The sequence below is a fragment of the Stylophora pistillata genome, chromosome 12 (genome assembly GCF_964205215.1).
Source record: "Stylophora pistillata chromosome 12, jaStyPist1.2, whole genome shotgun sequence".
Taxonomy (NCBI): Eukaryota; Metazoa; Cnidaria; class Anthozoa; order Scleractinia; family Pocilloporidae; genus Stylophora; species Stylophora pistillata.
This window is the reverse complement of record NC_142530.1, coordinates 18,281,728-18,300,000: the sequence shown is the minus strand read 5'-3', so window position 1 is coordinate 18,300,000 and position 18,273 is coordinate 18,281,728. Positions and strand designations below refer to the sequence as shown.

At 38.1% G+C, this 18,273-nt stretch overlaps 2 protein-coding genes and 1 long non-coding RNA gene across 5 annotated transcripts in view; all 3 read left to right on the top strand.

Moving 5' to 3' along the window:
* Positions 1 to 8,350, top strand: part of LOC111331501 (adrenocorticotropic hormone receptor-like) — a 15,774-nt gene extending 7,424 nt beyond the window's left edge. The window contains exons 3-4 of one of the 2 annotated variants that reach the window (XM_088741928.1): positions 5,252 to 5,343; positions 5,603 to 8,350. In XM_088741928.1, coding sequence (XP_088598054.1) covers positions 5,613 to 6,599 — 987 coding nt within the window. In that variant the 5' untranslated portion in view covers positions 5,252 to 5,343; positions 5,603 to 5,612 and the 3' untranslated portion in view covers positions 6,600 to 8,350. Of the gene's footprint in view, positions 1 to 5,251; positions 5,346 to 5,602 lie in introns of those variants that run through there. The other variant, XM_088741929.1, reaches the window with a different exon arrangement.
* A 1,577-nt stretch (positions 8,351 to 9,927) lies between these two features.
* LOC148719058 (uncharacterized) lies at positions 9,928 to 10,933 on the top strand. The gene has a single exon (XM_088742125.1). The coding sequence runs from the start codon at positions 10,049 to 10,051 to the stop codon at positions 10,631 to 10,633; it is 585 nt and encodes a 194-aa protein (XP_088598251.1). The 5' UTR covers positions 9,928 to 10,048; the 3' UTR covers positions 10,634 to 10,933.
* Positions 10,934 to 14,109: 3,176 nt separating this feature from the next.
* On the top strand, positions 14,110 to 15,821 carry LOC148719057 (uncharacterized). 2 transcript variants are annotated; one of them, XR_015994102.1, is made up of 3 exons: positions 14,110 to 14,346; positions 15,065 to 15,142; positions 15,644 to 15,821. It is a non-coding gene; the product is annotated as an uncharacterized LOC148719057 (long non-coding RNA). The 2 variants fall into 2 exon arrangements; XR_015994103.1 differs by having other exon boundaries at positions 14,122 to 14,337.
* The last annotated feature ends 2,452 nt before the right edge of the window (positions 15,822 to 18,273 follow it).

The following is an 18,273-nucleotide window of genomic DNA, read 5'->3' as shown; positions in this document are numbered from 1 at the left end:
TTGCATTCACTTACAATTTCACTTTCCGTGACATTTTAAAACGGAACAGAGGTAAATCTTCGAAGATTAATCGTCGTTGGAAATAATAAATACTTTTCGTAAGATCTCTGTTTTTCTCTTTACGAGAAAATCGTCGCATGATCAATTAACTCGTGTGTGTTTGTCACACAAGTACTGCTGTGTCTTCAAAAGCGTATGCTTCAATTGACAGGTGTCACATCGTGACAGTTACTTTTCCAAAAAATGTTTGAAAATTTGTTCGGAAGCCTTTTAACTACCTTTACAAATAAAAATCTTTCGTTGAAAGTTTTCTCTTTAATTTGAAGAACCCGAATGATTTTAGGGCTACAATTACGAGTTTATTTACGGGAAAATCCTCCTTGAACTGAACAATTTTATAGCGAGTGAGTTATAAAGAAAACAAACGTTATTCAAATTAAAGAGAAAGCTTTCGCCGAAATATTTTTATTTGTCAGTGTAAAGATAGTTAAAAGGCTTCCGAACAAATTTTCAAACATTTTTTTGAAAAGTAACTGTCACGATGTGACACCTGTCAATTGAAGCATACGCTTTTGAAGAAACAGCAGTACTTGTGTGACAAACACACACGTGTTAACTGATCATGCGACGATTTTCTCGTAAAGAGAAAAACAGAGATCTTACGAAAAGTATTTTTTATTTCCAACGACGATTAATCTTCGAAGATTTACCTCTGTTCCGTTTTAAAATGTCACGGAAAGTGAAATTGTAAGTGAATGCAAATATGTGTTTCCCGCTCTTTTTGGTTTTTATCTTTTTTCACACGCACGCACAAATGACAACTTTGTCCGCAACGGACGCGGGTCCTTTCGTTTCAAAAAAATTTGGCAAAATCGGTCAGCCCCACCCAGGCACACCGGCGTCTTTGATGATTTTTAGAATTTTGAAACTTTTAGGAAACCGCAAAAATTGGGTCGCATTAGAAAATGCTTGTGTTGACAGAGTTTAATCCCTAGAGTAAACAATTCGGTCGTAATGCGACCCGAGCCTTAAAGAATCCAGGATGCTACACCAATTTTTGAACAGTTCAGAAATATACGAACAGTTCAGAAGTTCCCATTACGGACCGACCTATGCTGGTGAATAACACTTTTATCTTTTTCTAACGCATAAAAACAATGATTGCTAAAAGAACCCGAATGATTTAGGGCTACAATTACGAGTTTAATTACGGGAAAATCCTCCTTGAACTTCACAATTTGATGGCGAGTGAGTTATAAAGAAAACAAGCGTTATTCAAGTTAAAGAGGATGTTTTCGCCGAAACATTTTTTTGATAAGCAACTGTGACGATGTGACACCTGTCAATTAAAGAGGAAAGAAACAAACGCTTTTGAAGAAACAGCAGTACTGGTATGACAAACACACACGAGTTAAATTATCATGCGACGATTTTCTCGTCAAGAGAAAAACAGTTAGAGATCTTACGGGAAAGTATTTTTTATTTCCAATGACGATTAATCTTCGAAGATTTACCTCTGTTCCGTTTTCAAATTTCACGGAAAGTCAAATTGTAAGTGAATGCAAATATGTGTTTTGGCCGGGAGTTGTCAGTCTGCTTGTTTGTTTTCTGTAATGGCGTGTGTAAATCGGTGTTTCTTCCACCGAAAAGCTGAAGTCAATGAGACTCTTTCTACCTAGACACAAGGAGATTTAATGCGACTTTTATTTATCGAATTCCTGCGTTTCTGCCGTGAAATTTACGACGAAAGTGTATTTTAGAATTTTGAACTGGTGCTGAATAAAATTCTTTCTTAGCCTAAACTTATAAATTCGTTTGTATCTGGCGCATGTCAAACCCATTGGCAGCTTTAAAGTCAAACAGGTATTGTCACTTACTAAATTGGCTTGCCATTAAGACTTATGATCGCCTTCGTGTGAAATTGTTTTTTTTTTTGTTGTCGTTTTACTAGTCCGCGTTTTACTAGTCGGCGTTTTACTAGTCCGGGTTTTACTAGTCCGCGTTTTACTAGTCCGCGCTTTACTAGTCCGCGCTTTACTAGTCCGCTTTTTTACTAGTCCGCGTTTTACTAGTCCGCGTTTTACTAGTCGGCGTTTTACTAGTCCGCGTTTTACTAGTCCGCGTTTTACTAGTCCACGTTTTACTAGTCCGCGTTCTACTAGTCCGCGTTTTACTAGTCCGCACTTTACTAGTCCGCGTTTTACTAGTCCAGTCCAGTCCAGTCCAGTGCAGTCCAGTCCAGTCCACGGAATACCATATGCCGCTAAAATGTACCCACGGCCACAAATCCACAGCAGAATTCAAGGGCAAAGGTTGATCTTTCATTTCAATTCTCTAGCCACACAATTTCATCCCGGCGATCGGCGCCAGGCGGCTCTTCGTGTCCTCAGTGAAACGCTAAAACGATGGTAGACGTCCGAGTACATTTCAACCACGACACAACGACCGTTGGAATCGGCTTGGTAACCTCGTCATGTTGGCAAACCAAGACTCGCGGGGGTACTAGACCTCAACTTGTCAACAAAAACTTCTTCAACAACCCGGGGTCCCCTCAGGTCGAACCTAAAATGTACCATTGTCTCAAGCACCCAATCAAAACCGCGCGGCATCTTGTTTGCACGTGCGAAATTTTTGCAAAACTCGGAGGAAACCCAGGAAGAAATGTAGCCGGTCAACTTGTTATTTCTTTTCAATCATGTAAGTATTTGAATTCAGGGTTTACGTTGTTTTTTTTCTCATGTATGTATGTATGTATGTATGTATGTATGTATGTATGTATGTATGTATGTATGTATGTATGTATGTACGTATGTATGTATGTGTGTATGGATGGATGGATGGATGTCTCCCGCTCTTAAAAACTTCAAGTTTTCCAATATATTCGCATGTTGTAGTTTCTTCATTACAAGCGATCACGAGGTGATGTTGTATTTTGATTTAATACTTCAGGGTAAAGTTGAATGTGGACCAGAGTCAAATAGTGGACTTTGCGTTTGAAGGTCACAATTTATTGATTACTGGCCAGGCTGGCGTTGGTAAAAGCGAGGCCGTAAAAGCATTCATTGGAAAGGCGAAACGTGCGGGAAAGAAGATCGGTGTGATATGTTCGAGCGGCATTGCTTGTCAAGTGTATGATCGCGGCGTTGCGTCAAGTGTTCATTCGTTTTATGGCTGATAAAAAATGAATGTATCTCCTCGGTTTCTGTAGAGCTTTCGCCGTTGACGTTACGTTTTTTCGGAGCCATTTCGCAAAACCGTTCTATACGATTTTTATACTTTGAATTTTGTAAACAAGATGCTGCGCGGTTGTAGAAGAAGTTTTGTTGACAGGTTGAGGTCTAGTACCCCCGCGAGTCTTGGTTTGCCAACATGACGAGGTTACCAAGCCAATTCCAACGGTCGTTGTGTCGTGGTTGAAATGTACTCGGACGTCTACCATCGTTTTAGCGTTTCACTGAGGACACGAAGAGCCGCCTGGCGCCGATCGCCGGGATGAAATTGTGTGGCTAGAGAATTGAAATGAAAGATCAACCTTTGCCCTTGAATTCTGCGGTGGATTTGTGGCCGTGGGTACATTTTAGCTTGGGATTTTCTACTTCGTTCGGCAGGCTGTCCGGAAAGAAGTGTTCGGCCTTGTCTTCTCTTTATGTAGTGGAAAACCAGGATTAAAAAAAACCGCTTAAATCAAGTGAAATCGGTAAAATAATGACACCAGGAGCAAACAACACACGTATGGAACAAGGTGAGCCATTTTTATTTAATATTTTCACTTTTAACTATCTCTGTGGAAATCTTGTAGAAAATCCCATACAAATCCTTATAAATATGCAAATTATGTTCCTTGTGTGGTTCTCAAAGAGAGCTTGGGCCGCCTGTGCCTTGCATGGCTGGGGTTGGAAATTTGAATCGGAAATGTCATGTCTTTTCAACGGAATACAAGTGTTAGTCTTCTAAATATTGAGTTGGTTAGGGTAAAGAACTCACTTTTGCGAGGAAATGGCCTAGAATTAAAGGTCTACAACGTCTAGGCTTTAAAGCTTGGTCGATTTGTAGGAACGCACGATCGTAGATTTTTCCTTTTACAAATGACGTTTGATCACTGTTTTTGCCTTTTACAAATGACATTTGATCACTCTTTTTGTCCCCGGGTGGGATTTGAACAAACCAATCTTTAAAAGTATAAATGCCCGGGGGGCTACTCGAGGAGATGTTTAAGCTTCGAATTGATGGGCGGATAACACCTACGAGAGTGAAGAAGTATTCGTTGTGTTTGATTTATCATCTTACGTGTTTATCGTGTCGGACTAATTTGATGACCTGCTCCCAGTTGGCTTGTTAGTTCAAGTGGTAGAGTGCTGCACTAGTATTTGCATCGTAGAGGTCAGTGGTTCGAAACCCGTACAGGCCTGAATTTTTTCAGGTCTGATTTTCACTACTGCTTGAATAGTGCTCTTTACTGCGAGGATCGTGCACAAATACGTATACATTTCTACTTAGTGAGCTCATATATTCATGGTCGGACCAAACACCAAAATAAACACTAAACTAATATCAAGATCCTTCGGAACAAATCTTAACCTAGACTTATCTCGAGATCCTTTGGAACAGCTTTAGAAAAACGCTCTTTCGCTGAATTATATAACACCATACAGTGACTACTAGTTGTGGACAAGAATGTTCGGCAGAAAATGTAACCAGGTCGCAAACGTTACACAACAGCAACAACATAATTGTCTTTACATACATACATACATACATACATACATACATACATACATACATACATACATACATACATACATGGGTTAATTAACCACTCCCCATAGGGGCTTTTCAGGGCCAACACCCACCCATCCCACCCCAGGGGAGGACATCCACCACACAGTAGTCTCGTGCGTGGGAAATTAACGTCTCCTACCCCTAACCCTGCAGGAGACGGGGCCTACGGTTTATTCGTCCTTATCCGAGGAGACTAGAATATCTATCCATTTCTTGTTATAGAAAGGTAGCAAATTCTCCTCAGTTATTTTTAAGACCATGAGTATTGGTCCGGCCGGGGCTCGAACCCTCAACCTCCCGCACAACACAATCCGGCGCACTAACCAATTGAGCTATATTCTGCGCGCCTTTGTTGTAAGTCCTTGAATACATTCCACAAAGCTTTGCAATCAAAGTCTTTTCAATATTTCATTTTTCCTTAGGGTTCAGATGGTTTTGACCTGACAATAAGATTCTGCATTTCTTTTTAAAGCTACAGATCTGACTACCAAGTCCATCTTCTCTCAGCTGGATTTCACCCACAAAGCCAGGGAGGCATCATATAACTGCTATTAAATAACAGAGGTATAGTAAGGTATTTAGGTAGCAAAACTTTCTCCAGGCTAACTTGAAGAGGACCACAGTTGTTTATTAGTTGGATTAGTTGCAAAAAAAAACAAAAGAGGGAATAATAAATCAAATGATGGAGAGGATTTAAACAGATTCCAAGCAAATTTAAACCTGGGCCGCTATGTCATCAGCGTTTGTGCTGTGTTTTCAATCGTTAAGATTACCATGAAAATGTACACTAACCTTTTTGAAGGAGTTTCGTTAATGTTTTCAGGTGTGCAGTGATGGCCAATAACTTGACCCAGCTTCCATACCAAGCATGTCTAGTCCAGAATATTCCGCAGGAAACTCAGCATCAACTGCGAGATTTCACCAACTACTGTGTCCGACCAGTGGGCATGCTCTTGGCTGCAGTGGGGTTTGTTTGCAACGCGCTTGTGGTGTTCACTGTCACGCGAAATAGATCTCTGCAAAATCCTTCTTTTTTGATGCTGTGTAGTTTATCAGTAACTGATTTGATATATACGTCATATTCTATCTTTAGAGATGTATCTGTGATAGCCGACAAATACATGTGCCCACCTTCTGCTGGCTCTGGGGTATCCACTAGCGTAGCGCATGCGGCATCAGTTCTCTGTTTATACGCTACGCTTGCAAACTTAGCATTGATAAGTAGAGATCGATACCTGGCCGTCAGAAAACCCTTTTGGTATCGCCTTAACGTAACTAGATCCGGTGTAATTGTCAAGATTTTTGTAACATGGGTGATATGCATAGTAATAGTGCTTCTGGTTGAGTTAAATTTGATTCCCTCCGGATCTTTTGCTGCCATTTTATTTTATCTTATTTGCTTTCTTGTTATCATTATTTCTTACATCGGTATATTCTCAAAGAAAATTCAGTCTACAGAAACTCACTTGCGGGCTTCATTAGAAAGGGAGAAAAAAATCGCAAACACTGTAGCAATCATCTTCGTGGTGTTGTTATTGACCTTTCTCCCAGCTCTTGTAACTCCACTTATTTTGCACATGTCAGGCGTAATGAATTACAGCGCTTACAGGCCATTTTATACATTCTTCCTCCAGCTTAATGCATTTCTAAATCCTTTGCTGAACTTTGGTAGAAGTAGAGACATGCGCACAGGGCTAAGAAGGCTAATTAAAGTTTCTCGCCAAATTCAGCCCCAGAGTGGCTCTTTCAACCAAGGCCAGAATGAAAATACTTCTGATTCTGCTACGATAGTGATGAAAAGAGCATCTTTAGCTAACTAGGAAAGTGATCTGTTTCATGAACTTGAACTTGTCAATATGATTGCTATGGAGTAAAAGATCAAACTAATTAATTTGAATTAGCGATGAAAGCGAGAGCTATATTTCCTTTGGAAACTGTTTGGGTTAACCTTAAGTTCCCCAAAAAGCAAAGGAGTGAGGTAAATTCTGAATAAACTTTTATTCAACTTCAGGTTCTTTTAGGAGATGTAAAACTGTCGCAAAAGTACAGCTAATAATCTTTTTCGCATGATTGATGAAATACTGAGAGTTTAATTGTACGTGATCGTGAAAAAAATATCTGTTTACCATATGTTACAAATTCGCATAAACTGCGCACGCTGGAAAAAGATGTGCTCACTGAATCCAAATTTAAGAGAGCCAGTCGTTGCTGTGTACAAGAAAATTACACAGGGTCCCTATTTTATCCTAACCATCTAAAGTTTGAACCATTATGAATGGAAATTTAATAATAATGATTGTAATAATAATAATAAGAAGAAAAGAACATGAGGTACAATCTTAGAAATACGTCAGTCTCTGTCCCCAGAATCCACACTGAAAGGTTTAAGAACGTTTTTAGTAATAGGATAATTTTTAAATATGAAATGTAATAGTTTCCCTTGTGAGATTATGTTGTAACTTAGGATATGTGATTTTATCTTAAGAAATAAAGATTATGTTATGTTATGTTAATAATAATAATAATAATAATAATACCTTTATTTAGACACGATAATGTTTAAAGCTAAACAGCTTGTGGGGTCGTGTGTAAATCTATATAAACTCTAAATTAAATAAATTCAAACGATGATGATTTTTGAGGAGAGGGGAAAACCGAAGTACCCGGAGAAAAACCTCTCGGAGCACAGTAGAGAACCAACAAACTCAATCCACTTATGACGCCGGGTCCGGGAATCGAACCCGGGACACATTGGTGGAAGGCGAGCGCTCTCACCACTACGCCAACCCTGCTCTCATAAATATGTTAGATATGGTAGAACAGAAAGAAACCTAAGGAATCAGTTGAAACAGAATTGAGCGAGTGAAGTAAAATTTTGTTCTAACGTTAAATGGAATTTCATAGACCTCTTAGTAAAATCGTATACAAGTAGTGATATCTTATGTTATGATTCTTCAAATGACTTGCACACGAATGAAGAAATGACCGAATATTCCCCAGTTAAAACTGGAGGATGTCTGAGGATATCAACCAAGTGATATTCCCCAACTTCCAAACCTTATGTCCACTGCGATATTTCTTCGTTTAAAGTTTAATTTAAGATGAGAGAGCGTCTCGCGGTTGGTACAAAAGAAGGGAATATATTTGTTTCTTCATGAAGTCTTGACTGAGAACATTTATAAGTGAGCATCTCACGCTGAAAATAGTAAGCTGTTCATAAATTTTATAACACTTGTGTTGAAAAACATTTGAAGGACAATTAACAAAATAGTCCCCATTCACGCGAATATATGTTTCTATATTTGTAGGCCAACATTATCTGTTCCTCGAAACTCGCAGAAAAACTGTTCGCATAGGCAATTAATGTCAAGAGAAGTATCCGTGCATGTTTTCACGCTAAATGGAAGTTATAATTGTTTATATAAATGAATGTAACTAAATATAAAGAGAATGTATGTGCCGGAGATCGAAAACAATCTGAATGCTGGGAACAATTGGAAAGATTGAAATTACGAGATACATGTAGATAGCTTCTCTTGATAAAAAAGCTAAATACAAGCGAAGTCTCCTTCTTTATTTGTCTATTTTATAGACAATTGTGTCAACGTTGTTGCTCTCGTTGTTTTTATTGTTCCGATCCAAAACGCATGACATATCACGTGGCTTTTAAATCATCACGTAGTTGAATGTTGCTTAGCAACCTGGCTTCTTACATGTGACGTAACAGACATAAGTTCACAGCATGGCTTCACTGTCTGCTACACTGAAAAGGCATCAATTCCAACTGAAACTCGAACTCAACTTGTTACAGAGCTATAACTCATACATGCAGTAGCTAATGTTTGAACAGCGCCTTTTGATTTCTGCGGCGTCGCGAAGTCGAACAAATAATGTATGATTCCTAGTTTTGAAGAATTTTTCGTCTGCTTAGGTTCTTAAGTTTCGTTCAGCGGTATCATATCACTTTGAATATTAAATTTTAAAGTTTGTTGAGACTCACAGCCATGGCCCTCTCAATTACAAACTTTTCACTTGGTCATTTCACAGCAACTGAAAGTTCCTTGTGATGAAGTGAGAGACCCCCCCCCCCCCCAAAAAAAAAAAGACTTAGCTCTATTCTCTGCCTTTAAAAGCACACACAACCCACAATTCCTCTATTTGCTCCCACGAAGGGCTAACGCTCGAAACGTCCGCTTTTGTAATCGTTACGGTGGCCAATTTACCATTTCAACTTTGTTGATATATCCAAAAAAAAAGAAACGTTGGAAAGTTTAAGGTACCGAGATTCATCTCATAATTTGTCCTACGGGCATCGGTAAGAGATTTTTCCGCGAATTTTTTTTTCCGTTCTTCTGCCTAATCTTTTAATTGTAATTCTCTACAAATTCGGAAGGATTACGAAGGAGCTGTCAAATTGAAAGATGAAAAATAAATAAATGCTTTAAATTACACGTGCACAAGAATTAGATACAAGGAAAACAAATAGCGGTTCAAATATTGAAGAGTGACATGTTTCTCATATCCATATCAGATGTCTTCCCTATAAAGCAAATGAAAAAAAATTCGAAAGTTCCTTTTATACATTTGCAGATTTCGTAAATATATTTACAGCGTGGAAAGAGGATATGACCTTGTAAAATTTGATACTAAAACAAGTTTACGTACATTCTGTTCAAATAGGGATTATTCAGGGGATGGCTGTAAACGAAAGGAATTGACATAGGATTAAATCGTCTTTTTTGTTTTGCTCTGTGTTTTGCAACGACACAATATTTAAGCAAATTTTACGTTAATGAGCGTCTTTTAATTTTAATCCACTCAGAATAGAAAACCATTTTTATCTTTCCTGTAGCGGCCATTCCAATCAAAGCAAAAATCGATCTGGCCTTTCCTTCTACATATCATGACCGCTGGTTTAGCGAGGTTAAACTAACTGTCTCTCTCGATATCCAAAATAACGCAAATTTACATTTTATCAGTATAATGGTACAAAAATTCAAATAAAATAATTGCTATTTATGTTGAGGGTTTATCGCTGGGTATATGAGCCAATGGAAAAACAGTTTCGTTCAATCAACCAACTGATGACGAACATGAAGCTTGTCATTGCCTATAAAACAAGTGTTTTCTTTTGTTATGTTTATTCTGTGCTCTTTTGCATCTAAATTAACTTTTTATCGGATATTTCAAAAGTTTCATAACAGGAGATTTTTTTTCGTCACAATCGAAGCTCCCAACCTTAACCTGATATCGAAAGTTCAAAACTTGTATGGCTTACGCGGCATTGCGAAATATTCGTTTTCCCCGAGGATCCACCGATGCAAAAGGAGAAATTAGCTTTCCAATTATTTATCTTGGAAGCGTTCAAATATTGTGCCCTGTTGGTAACGGAATATGCGGGTCCGTGGAGGAAATCTTCGATAATTGTCAGTTGAACCTGAAACATAATTTGCTTCCGAAACAAATTCTACGAGTAAAAGACAATTTTTTTGAAGTTTACAAGGCCGATGAAGAAGAACGTTCAACCAGAACTGTTTACAACTTTAACAAAATAATCTACTGCGGGGTTGACGGTAAAAGGAGGAAAGTATTGATGTTTAATTATCATCACAGAGATGGACGCGAGGGAGATTTTTATCTTACGCACGCCTTCTTATGCGAGAGGAAAAGTGTGGCAAAGCAGCTGGCTTGTACGGTAGCGGAATACTTTCAAAACCAGAATTGTCTTTGTGTACAGGAAGCTGATGAAACGGGAAACGAAGAGTCTCCTTTAACATTAAGGTTAAAACCTTCGAGAAAAGAAAAGAATAGAAGAAACCCAAGGAATAGGGAGTTAAAGCTAAATGAAATTTAAGGCCACCTGAACAAGATCTAAAATGAATCTATATACGATGTACCCAATTGTGATTAAAGAAAGATGCCTCCGCTGATTAGTTTTTTACACCGGAACATGCGTACAAAATATGGCAATCAGAGTCAACCGACTCAAGCACTCAAGCAGTTGCCGCTGTAAGCTGGCACCTGATCATGAATGCATTTCAGTTTTAATTATTATTATTTTTTTCCATATGCAATTCAACCCTTTCATTTTGTGATTCTTATGCTCACTTTTCATTGCAACGGGATTGATGTATTAAAACAACTTTTTATCTATTCTGCTTATGTTAATTTTTATCCCAAGGTTTACAGTCCTTAATAGACCGAATATCAAAACCAGCCAACTATTGCTAATGACGACAGGGAAAAAAAAAGAAAAGTTGCAGACACATTGTTAATTTTTTCTGAATGCAAGGCTGGTTCTGAATTATCGAGAAACGTGCGGAAGGGTAAACGTGTTAAAATACACCTCTCCTACTTCCAACCTTTCAGTGGACGACGGTGGTCACTTGAAATTGGAATAAGATGCAGGGTTTGCCATGTTACAATAACATGTAGGCTGGCATGGGCTTATTCAGATACAAATTTTCATTGATAAAGTCGACATAATGTCAACATGTAAAATCATCGCCCGCTTATCGGAAAAAAAAAATAGAATAAAAAAGAATAGAGCGCCGGATTGTGTTGTGCGAAAGGTCGAGGGTTCAAGCCCCGGCCGGACCAATACTCATGGTCTTAAAATAACTGAGGAGAATTTGCTACCTTTCTATAATATCAAGAAATGTATAGAGATTCTAGTCTTCTCAGATAAGGACGAATAAACCGTAGGCCCCCGTCTACTGCAGGGTTAGGGGTAGGAGACGTTAAATTCCCACGCAGGATATTACTGTGTGCTAGATGTCCTCCCCTGGAGTGGGATGGGTGGGGAAGATAGCAGGTCTACATCAGCAAATTGCTGCCATGAACTCAACCTGCTCAAGCAAATAAAGAGAAAGTGAAAGTGAAAGAAAATGAAAAATAGTAGGAGGTCGTAACGGGCTCCTGAAAATAGGTATTCTCAGTAAACAAAACTTCCGATCGACCTTGCCTTAGATAAAATATTATAAAAAAAAAATTCGAATAAATAAATTTTGAATGATCACTTTAATGATTGCGGCAGTAACATAACGATGCTTTATCATTGGCCTTACACGTAAAAATAATACAAGACAACTTCTTAGCCCAATTACTACCGGAGAAAATAGTTCTATTGGAAGGTAAACCAAGTGTAACCGGACAGAGAAGCGCTGAATAACATTTCCATAGCTTTGAATAAATAAAACATATCCTTTTGATGATTAATCTCTCACTCTATGATAATCTATAATCTTTAGTGTCCTAAAGGACTGCTTGTTATTCTTTGCTTGAATTTTGACTCGCCATGCCAGTTCTTTTAAATGTGAATGCGCCGGATCTTCCTAGCGGATGAATAACTTGGTTAAGCCCAACTGGGGCTGGCAAATCTCCAATTCTTTACCGCGCAGATGGTTGACACAAGGAAAATATTATTTTGCTTTTTAAATCGCTTTTCTTTAAAACATGAATTATTATATATAATCACGTATTTTCTAAAACTAGTCTCCTCCACAGGTCTGCTTCTAACTTGCGTACCGACCAGCTCGGGCTGTTAACTTGAGACCTCAGTTGATATCGCAAGATTATTATGGATTTGAAGTCTCTTTTATTCCTCAGAACAGTTTTTCAGTCTTCTTTATAACAGCTACTTCAACTGAGGTCATTTTCCCCCTTTGTATTCTTTTCTTTTCTTTATCCAATGCACTTGCTATGATTCTCAGCCGTTTTTTTCCAGCATTATTACATATTATCGAAATCCGGGTGTACGAAAGGTTTCTAATGATGCAAACTTCGTAATTTAATCAAGTTGATGCTCACTTTGCACTTGGCAGGCCTTGTAGTGTACTCAGGGACTCGCAATTATGTTCTGCACAATGTACCAAATCAAATTATATGGTATCGACAAATTTCAGTCTTCAAAGACAGCAAGAACACTGAGATGAAACATAAAATAGAAATGAGTATGAATGGTTACGATTAAAACAACATCAACAATGAAAGTTTCATGGAATATGGGTCTTGATCCGTTGTATTACAGTGATGACACTTTTTCATCGATGCTGGTTAATGGTTCTCGCTACTAAGAGCTCAGAAAAATAGAGATATAATAACAAAATTGGATAGGCACAAAAATTGAAAAAAAGTTTGATATCTAGTTTATGGCTTATGGTCTTACGTTGTATGAATAACTAAATTCATTTCGTAAAGTTATCTTCTTGCCAGCCGAGTCACAAAACAATTATGATGTATGGAAAATATAATGTAATGATTTGTATTAAAAAGATAAAATCTACGATAAAGTCCGAGCTTATTCTTTTTTGACTGTCTTAATCGCTATCACAGTTTCATTGTCGACCGTGCTTTGGGATCTTTCGAGGTTCAAATTATTTTTCTGTCAAATTACGCCCTCTAGGTCCTGACTCGATATCATGCCGACAGGGCATGTAACCCCTTTACCGTCCTTTGAACTCACAAGAGAAAACCTAATTTTTATCCGTGGCTCTTAAACCGTGACCCGAAAATAATATTTACTTTTGTTGAACTTAATTTTCTTCCTTCCCAAACTGACATATACTCTGATAACTAAGACGTATTTAGTTCTAAAAGAACGAACAAAAAACAAAAAGATCGCTCTTCCGTTTTTTTGATGTCGTTTGACATTGGACATCTCAATATACAAATGTATTGATCACTTCGAAGCATAATTAGGTTAAAATTATGAGAAAATTGTGATTTAAGACAGGAATATTCCGTTGGCCGCATCCCGTCACGATTATCTGTTTTGATATGCTGTGTACTCAAAATTTGAAATGTCAAAAAGCGTGGAAGACAAAATGACATTGTCCTTTTTCATACTTCTTTTCTCTTCCGTCACAGGATGGAAATTACCAGTCATAATTAAATTTTTATGTAGAATTTCATTTATCTCAACAACTCCCACTTCGAATTTCCTGTTTAGGCTTGGGCGGGATCACCCACCGTGAGGTAATAACCCATACGCTAGTCATTAATTTCGAGGACAAAAGCGAGTTTGGACTTATCACGAGTGTCTATAATGAAATTTAGAGTAACTATTGAGTTATGGAAGAAGTGCCTTATTGAGAACCGCCACGTGGACAACGTATGCTGCAAATTTTCATGGAAATGAAAATAGAGCAGAGCGGGTTCCTCTTTCATTGATGAGAGCGGAATTTCCTTTCCGCAACGTTCAGTGATCGTGAAACTGTAGATAACTGACAAACAGAACAAAGGTTAAATTTGAGACAAGCATTTTCTCGGAAGCTTCAGGAAAAAAGTCGATTGTTTGATAGAATATACGGAGCAAGCATATTAAAAACCAATCTAACTTTAAGCTATGAAGTTCAGCATGTATATAAAGTTCCTATCCGCGGAGGCAATCGTCGCGGATAACATTCACGGAGTAGGTTCTTGATATCTTTAGCCATGAAGTACCTAGTGTGGTTTACATGTTTTATTTTCACCTTCGGATTTTCCTACGAACAACCACCTTACATTCCTCCCATCGAGTTTGGCAGAAGGAGAGATGCAAATAATCAGCGTGAAATGGTAGACAGAGTTAGTGAAAATATTACAAGTTGTTTGTAGCAAGATTAACTTGAACGCCTATATAAATACACCAGTATTCAACCAAATAAGCTCGTCGGATATTTAGGTGGATTGATTAACAATGGAAAAAGCGTCCTAATACATTAGAAACAAGTATAAGCTCCCTTTTTGTAATGATCCATGGTTACATTATCATCCACTTTGTGTTGAAGTAACAAAGTCGCAACCAAAGTCCTTTTTCAGAGTTACACAGAATCTCAGTTCCAAACTTAATCTGCCTTCTCTCAAAATGGAGGGCCAGGGTAAAGTTACTAGTCTTGACATTGAGTATGCCTTTACTATATCTCTTTCTCTGTTTTAAATTTAACTATTCAGTTTTAAATTCTTACTGCCTCCCTTTTCAGTGGATATTTTATTTCAACCACGTTCACCCGTGTTTACATACCTATTGTGCTTGCTTCGCGTTAATTCAAGTACTGTATTAATATTTTAATACTATAAAATCAATTTCTAAATTATTCAGTTTTATTATTTGTGTGAGTCTGAAATATGTTCTCATTTTTTTAACATTTTGTTCCCGGTAAAAAATGGTCCTTATAATTCACAATATAGTGCGATCAGAAAAATGGAATTTTTAAAATAAATAACAACAACCAAGACAAAAACAAAACAAAACATCCTTAAATATTGCGTTTATTGCAATTTAATAACTTTTACTGGATTTCAGAACAATTATCTTAAACCTCCTCCCTACACTCCGCCGATCGAATTTGGGAGAGAAGCAGAGGATACCGACCCTATAATGGTAAGTGTCTAAAATCGTTTGGTGTTCATTTACTTATGAGGGGATTATTACATGCGTTTGTGTCGGTTTTTGTCATCCAAACTGCCCTTTACTTGTAAGATTTACGTTTTCGGCGAGGCGGACAATGATAGCTGGGGTTTCCTTCAGAGTTCGCTTTGCCGCAGTATTTTTTTCAGTTAAAACAATTTTGATAACTGAATACATTTTTTGATCATGCTGGGGGCGTAGTATATAATTTTAGTGGTAAAGCCAAATGAACCCAACTGAAAGATGCAACAATCACGACCGTGGAATTCCATCCAATCATAGCTGAGCACAACAGCATATAAGTGACGTGTATTCATTCGACCCCATTCCCTTGAAGAAGACTCGCAGTATGCAATCGGAACGTCGCGATCCATATCCGAAGTGACCGCAGCGTGAGTCAAACAATGACTAGCCACAATGAATAACCACAACCTTCAGTTTTTACAATGTAAATTATGATATTCTCCATTTCAGGAAAAGCTATGGTTATGAGTAAAGTTCTGACCAGAAAAAGAAGAAGTAACTGTGAGCGCGATATAACGGTGGAACTGACGAGAGGGGACCAAGAAACGCTACGGATTTTCATCTTTGCGAAAAATCTTCATTTCAATGTTTGGTTATAAAAGTAAAATTAAACACTATATTTTACTTCGTCGTATTATCCTCTTATTGATTTACACAAACCAAGTAAAGAAATAAAGGTTTCGTTTGTGTCTAGAAAATGAACTTCAGCACGTAAGTCTTCCATTGCAAAAATTGATATATACTGACTGATTTAATATGTTTAAAGCAGTATCAATTCGGTGTTTCACCGGGGATACGTAACGTAGAGGTTAAGCTTACTCATCAGTTTTCTAAGAGAGATGGGAGATTGACCTTACAGCCAAGACTGGTACCAACCAAGTGCGTTGGTGCGAGTAACAAGGTAATTTTGTTTTTATCAATAGAGTTGATAATGTAAATTGACCACCGCAATGAGTTTCAAAATTGACGTTTCGAGCGTTAGTCCTTCATCGCAGCAAATGACGAAGGGGTAACGCTTGAATTGTCAGCTTTGACACTAGCAAATTACAAAAGATCTCTCCATTTGACTCTGTTGACAAAATCCCGTCAGGTTCACCACCTTTGGTCAGTGATTGTCATCTGAACTATCCTCAACCGAAGGAACACACAGCACCAACAGGAAAACTTAAAGTCACCTTCGGTGACATTTCATGACCTCTTTGGCAAATTCTGCTTATGCATTGCCAAAAATTTGGGACAATATCATGGCGGAGACGGTTCTCGTGTTACAAGCAAAATGGTGGCGAAACAGTATAAGGAAATGCATGGGAAAAGATTCTTTTTCCAAAATAGCTGTCTAAGAATGGGATATTCTTTCGCTGCGTAGTTGGAAATGCAGCCTGCATCGGTTAAAGCGTCCATTGTTACGAAAAAGAAATACTCAAATTCAAGCCTACCTTTTCCCAAGGTATACGAGTAAACTCATAATTCTGACTCCATTTTCCTATACAAACTTTTAAAATCTGCTTCGACTAGGTGTTACAATTCTTTTGTCGTGGGAACAACCTTGTGAAGATTCGCAACTGCGTAGTTCGATAAGCATTCTGCCGAAGTTTGCTCAACTAAATCGCTCGTAAGCGGTCGAATATGTTGGCCCACAAATTTCCCCTGAGCCGAGAGACTCTTCGTATTTTCACAGAGCTCGAAAGCTCAATACGCCATTTTTAAATACCCCAATTTTAGGAAGGAAGAACACGAAAGATACTACTCTTTGTAACTGCACAATTTTGCCGCCATTTTTCTTGTTTTGACGTCTCCTTTGGCTTTCTGGGATAGTAAGGTACCAGGCCTTTCTCTGGCGGGGTTTTTTACGAAAATAGAAAGTTGCTTGTTCACTTCACTTCCACCGCCGCCACATTGAATTGTCTGTAATACGATATACCGCTGATATTTCGTAACGGACTCGAAATGTCCCTGATTTCTGGTGACGATAAGAGGCACAGATGGGCAGCCCGTGGTGACTCACGTGAGGATTTTCTTTAGGCATCAGAAAAAATATCTTGATCATTAAAATGATTTGAAGTCTTCGTTTAAGCGGAAATTATTTGTAATGGTTAAGGGCAGTGGTTTGACTGAGAAATTTATTAATAAAAATTTCAGAACTCAGTTTATATATAATGTTCCTTATATTTAACAATTATTCGCCTCAGGTTCGGTGAATATCGTCGAATAATCCCCGAGACGAAGTCTAGGGGATTATTCGACAATATCCACCGAACCTGAGGCGAATAACTGTTTTAGTATAATTTCAGAGCTGAAAAACAGAGAAATTTCAAAAACGCAACATTTTAGCAAGATTTATTAACATTTTATTTTAACATTTTCTATAAACCGCGTGGAGCGGTTTGTATTTAGTTCTTATTGACCGAGTGGGAGGTCTGTATGGGAGAATCTTGACTGAGGTCGCCAGTACAGACCTCACTGCGTTCGGTCTTTACCAGCGACCGAGGTCAAGATTCTCCCCTACAGATCGACCTAGCTCGGTTAATAAGATTTATTATATGGCTGTGTCTTATATGCTGATTTTTTATATTCTTTGTACCTTTTTTTCTCTAGACCGGTCTAGAGGCGGTCTAGATGGGAAATTCCAGACCGCTTTCAATATTGATTTCAGCCAATGAAACTCGTGAATTCGGTAGTTCCCAGTCCTTGTGAGACACAGCCATATTATAAAGCCTCATATAAGGAACCGCTCCACCAATCAGATTGCTGGAAACTCTTTGCTCAGCGCTGAAATTATACTAATGATATATACACATATATGGCCCGTACGTGTCTTAATTATTATCCAACTACAATCCGTAGAGTACAAATAACGCCGTAGAAGAGTACAAATATCACTTGGTATTTGTACTCCAGAGAACCGGTTGGACAGGTTTTCTTGCATCGCGCAAGTGAAGAATTAGATTGAAGCTACCAAAAAAAAAAATTGGCGGACAATTTTAATCATATTTCTGACGACGAAAAGTCGGAATGGCTGGCAAATATAGATTCAAGTTTAAGAAAAACAGTTAGACAACTAGGAAATTTCTTCATTTATT

Excerpts from the sequence above, each read along its gene's own strand:
- LOC148719058 (XM_088742125.1), top strand. The coding sequence starts at position 10,049 with ATGGCTTACGCGGCATTGCGAAATATTCGTTTTCCCCGAGGATCCACC.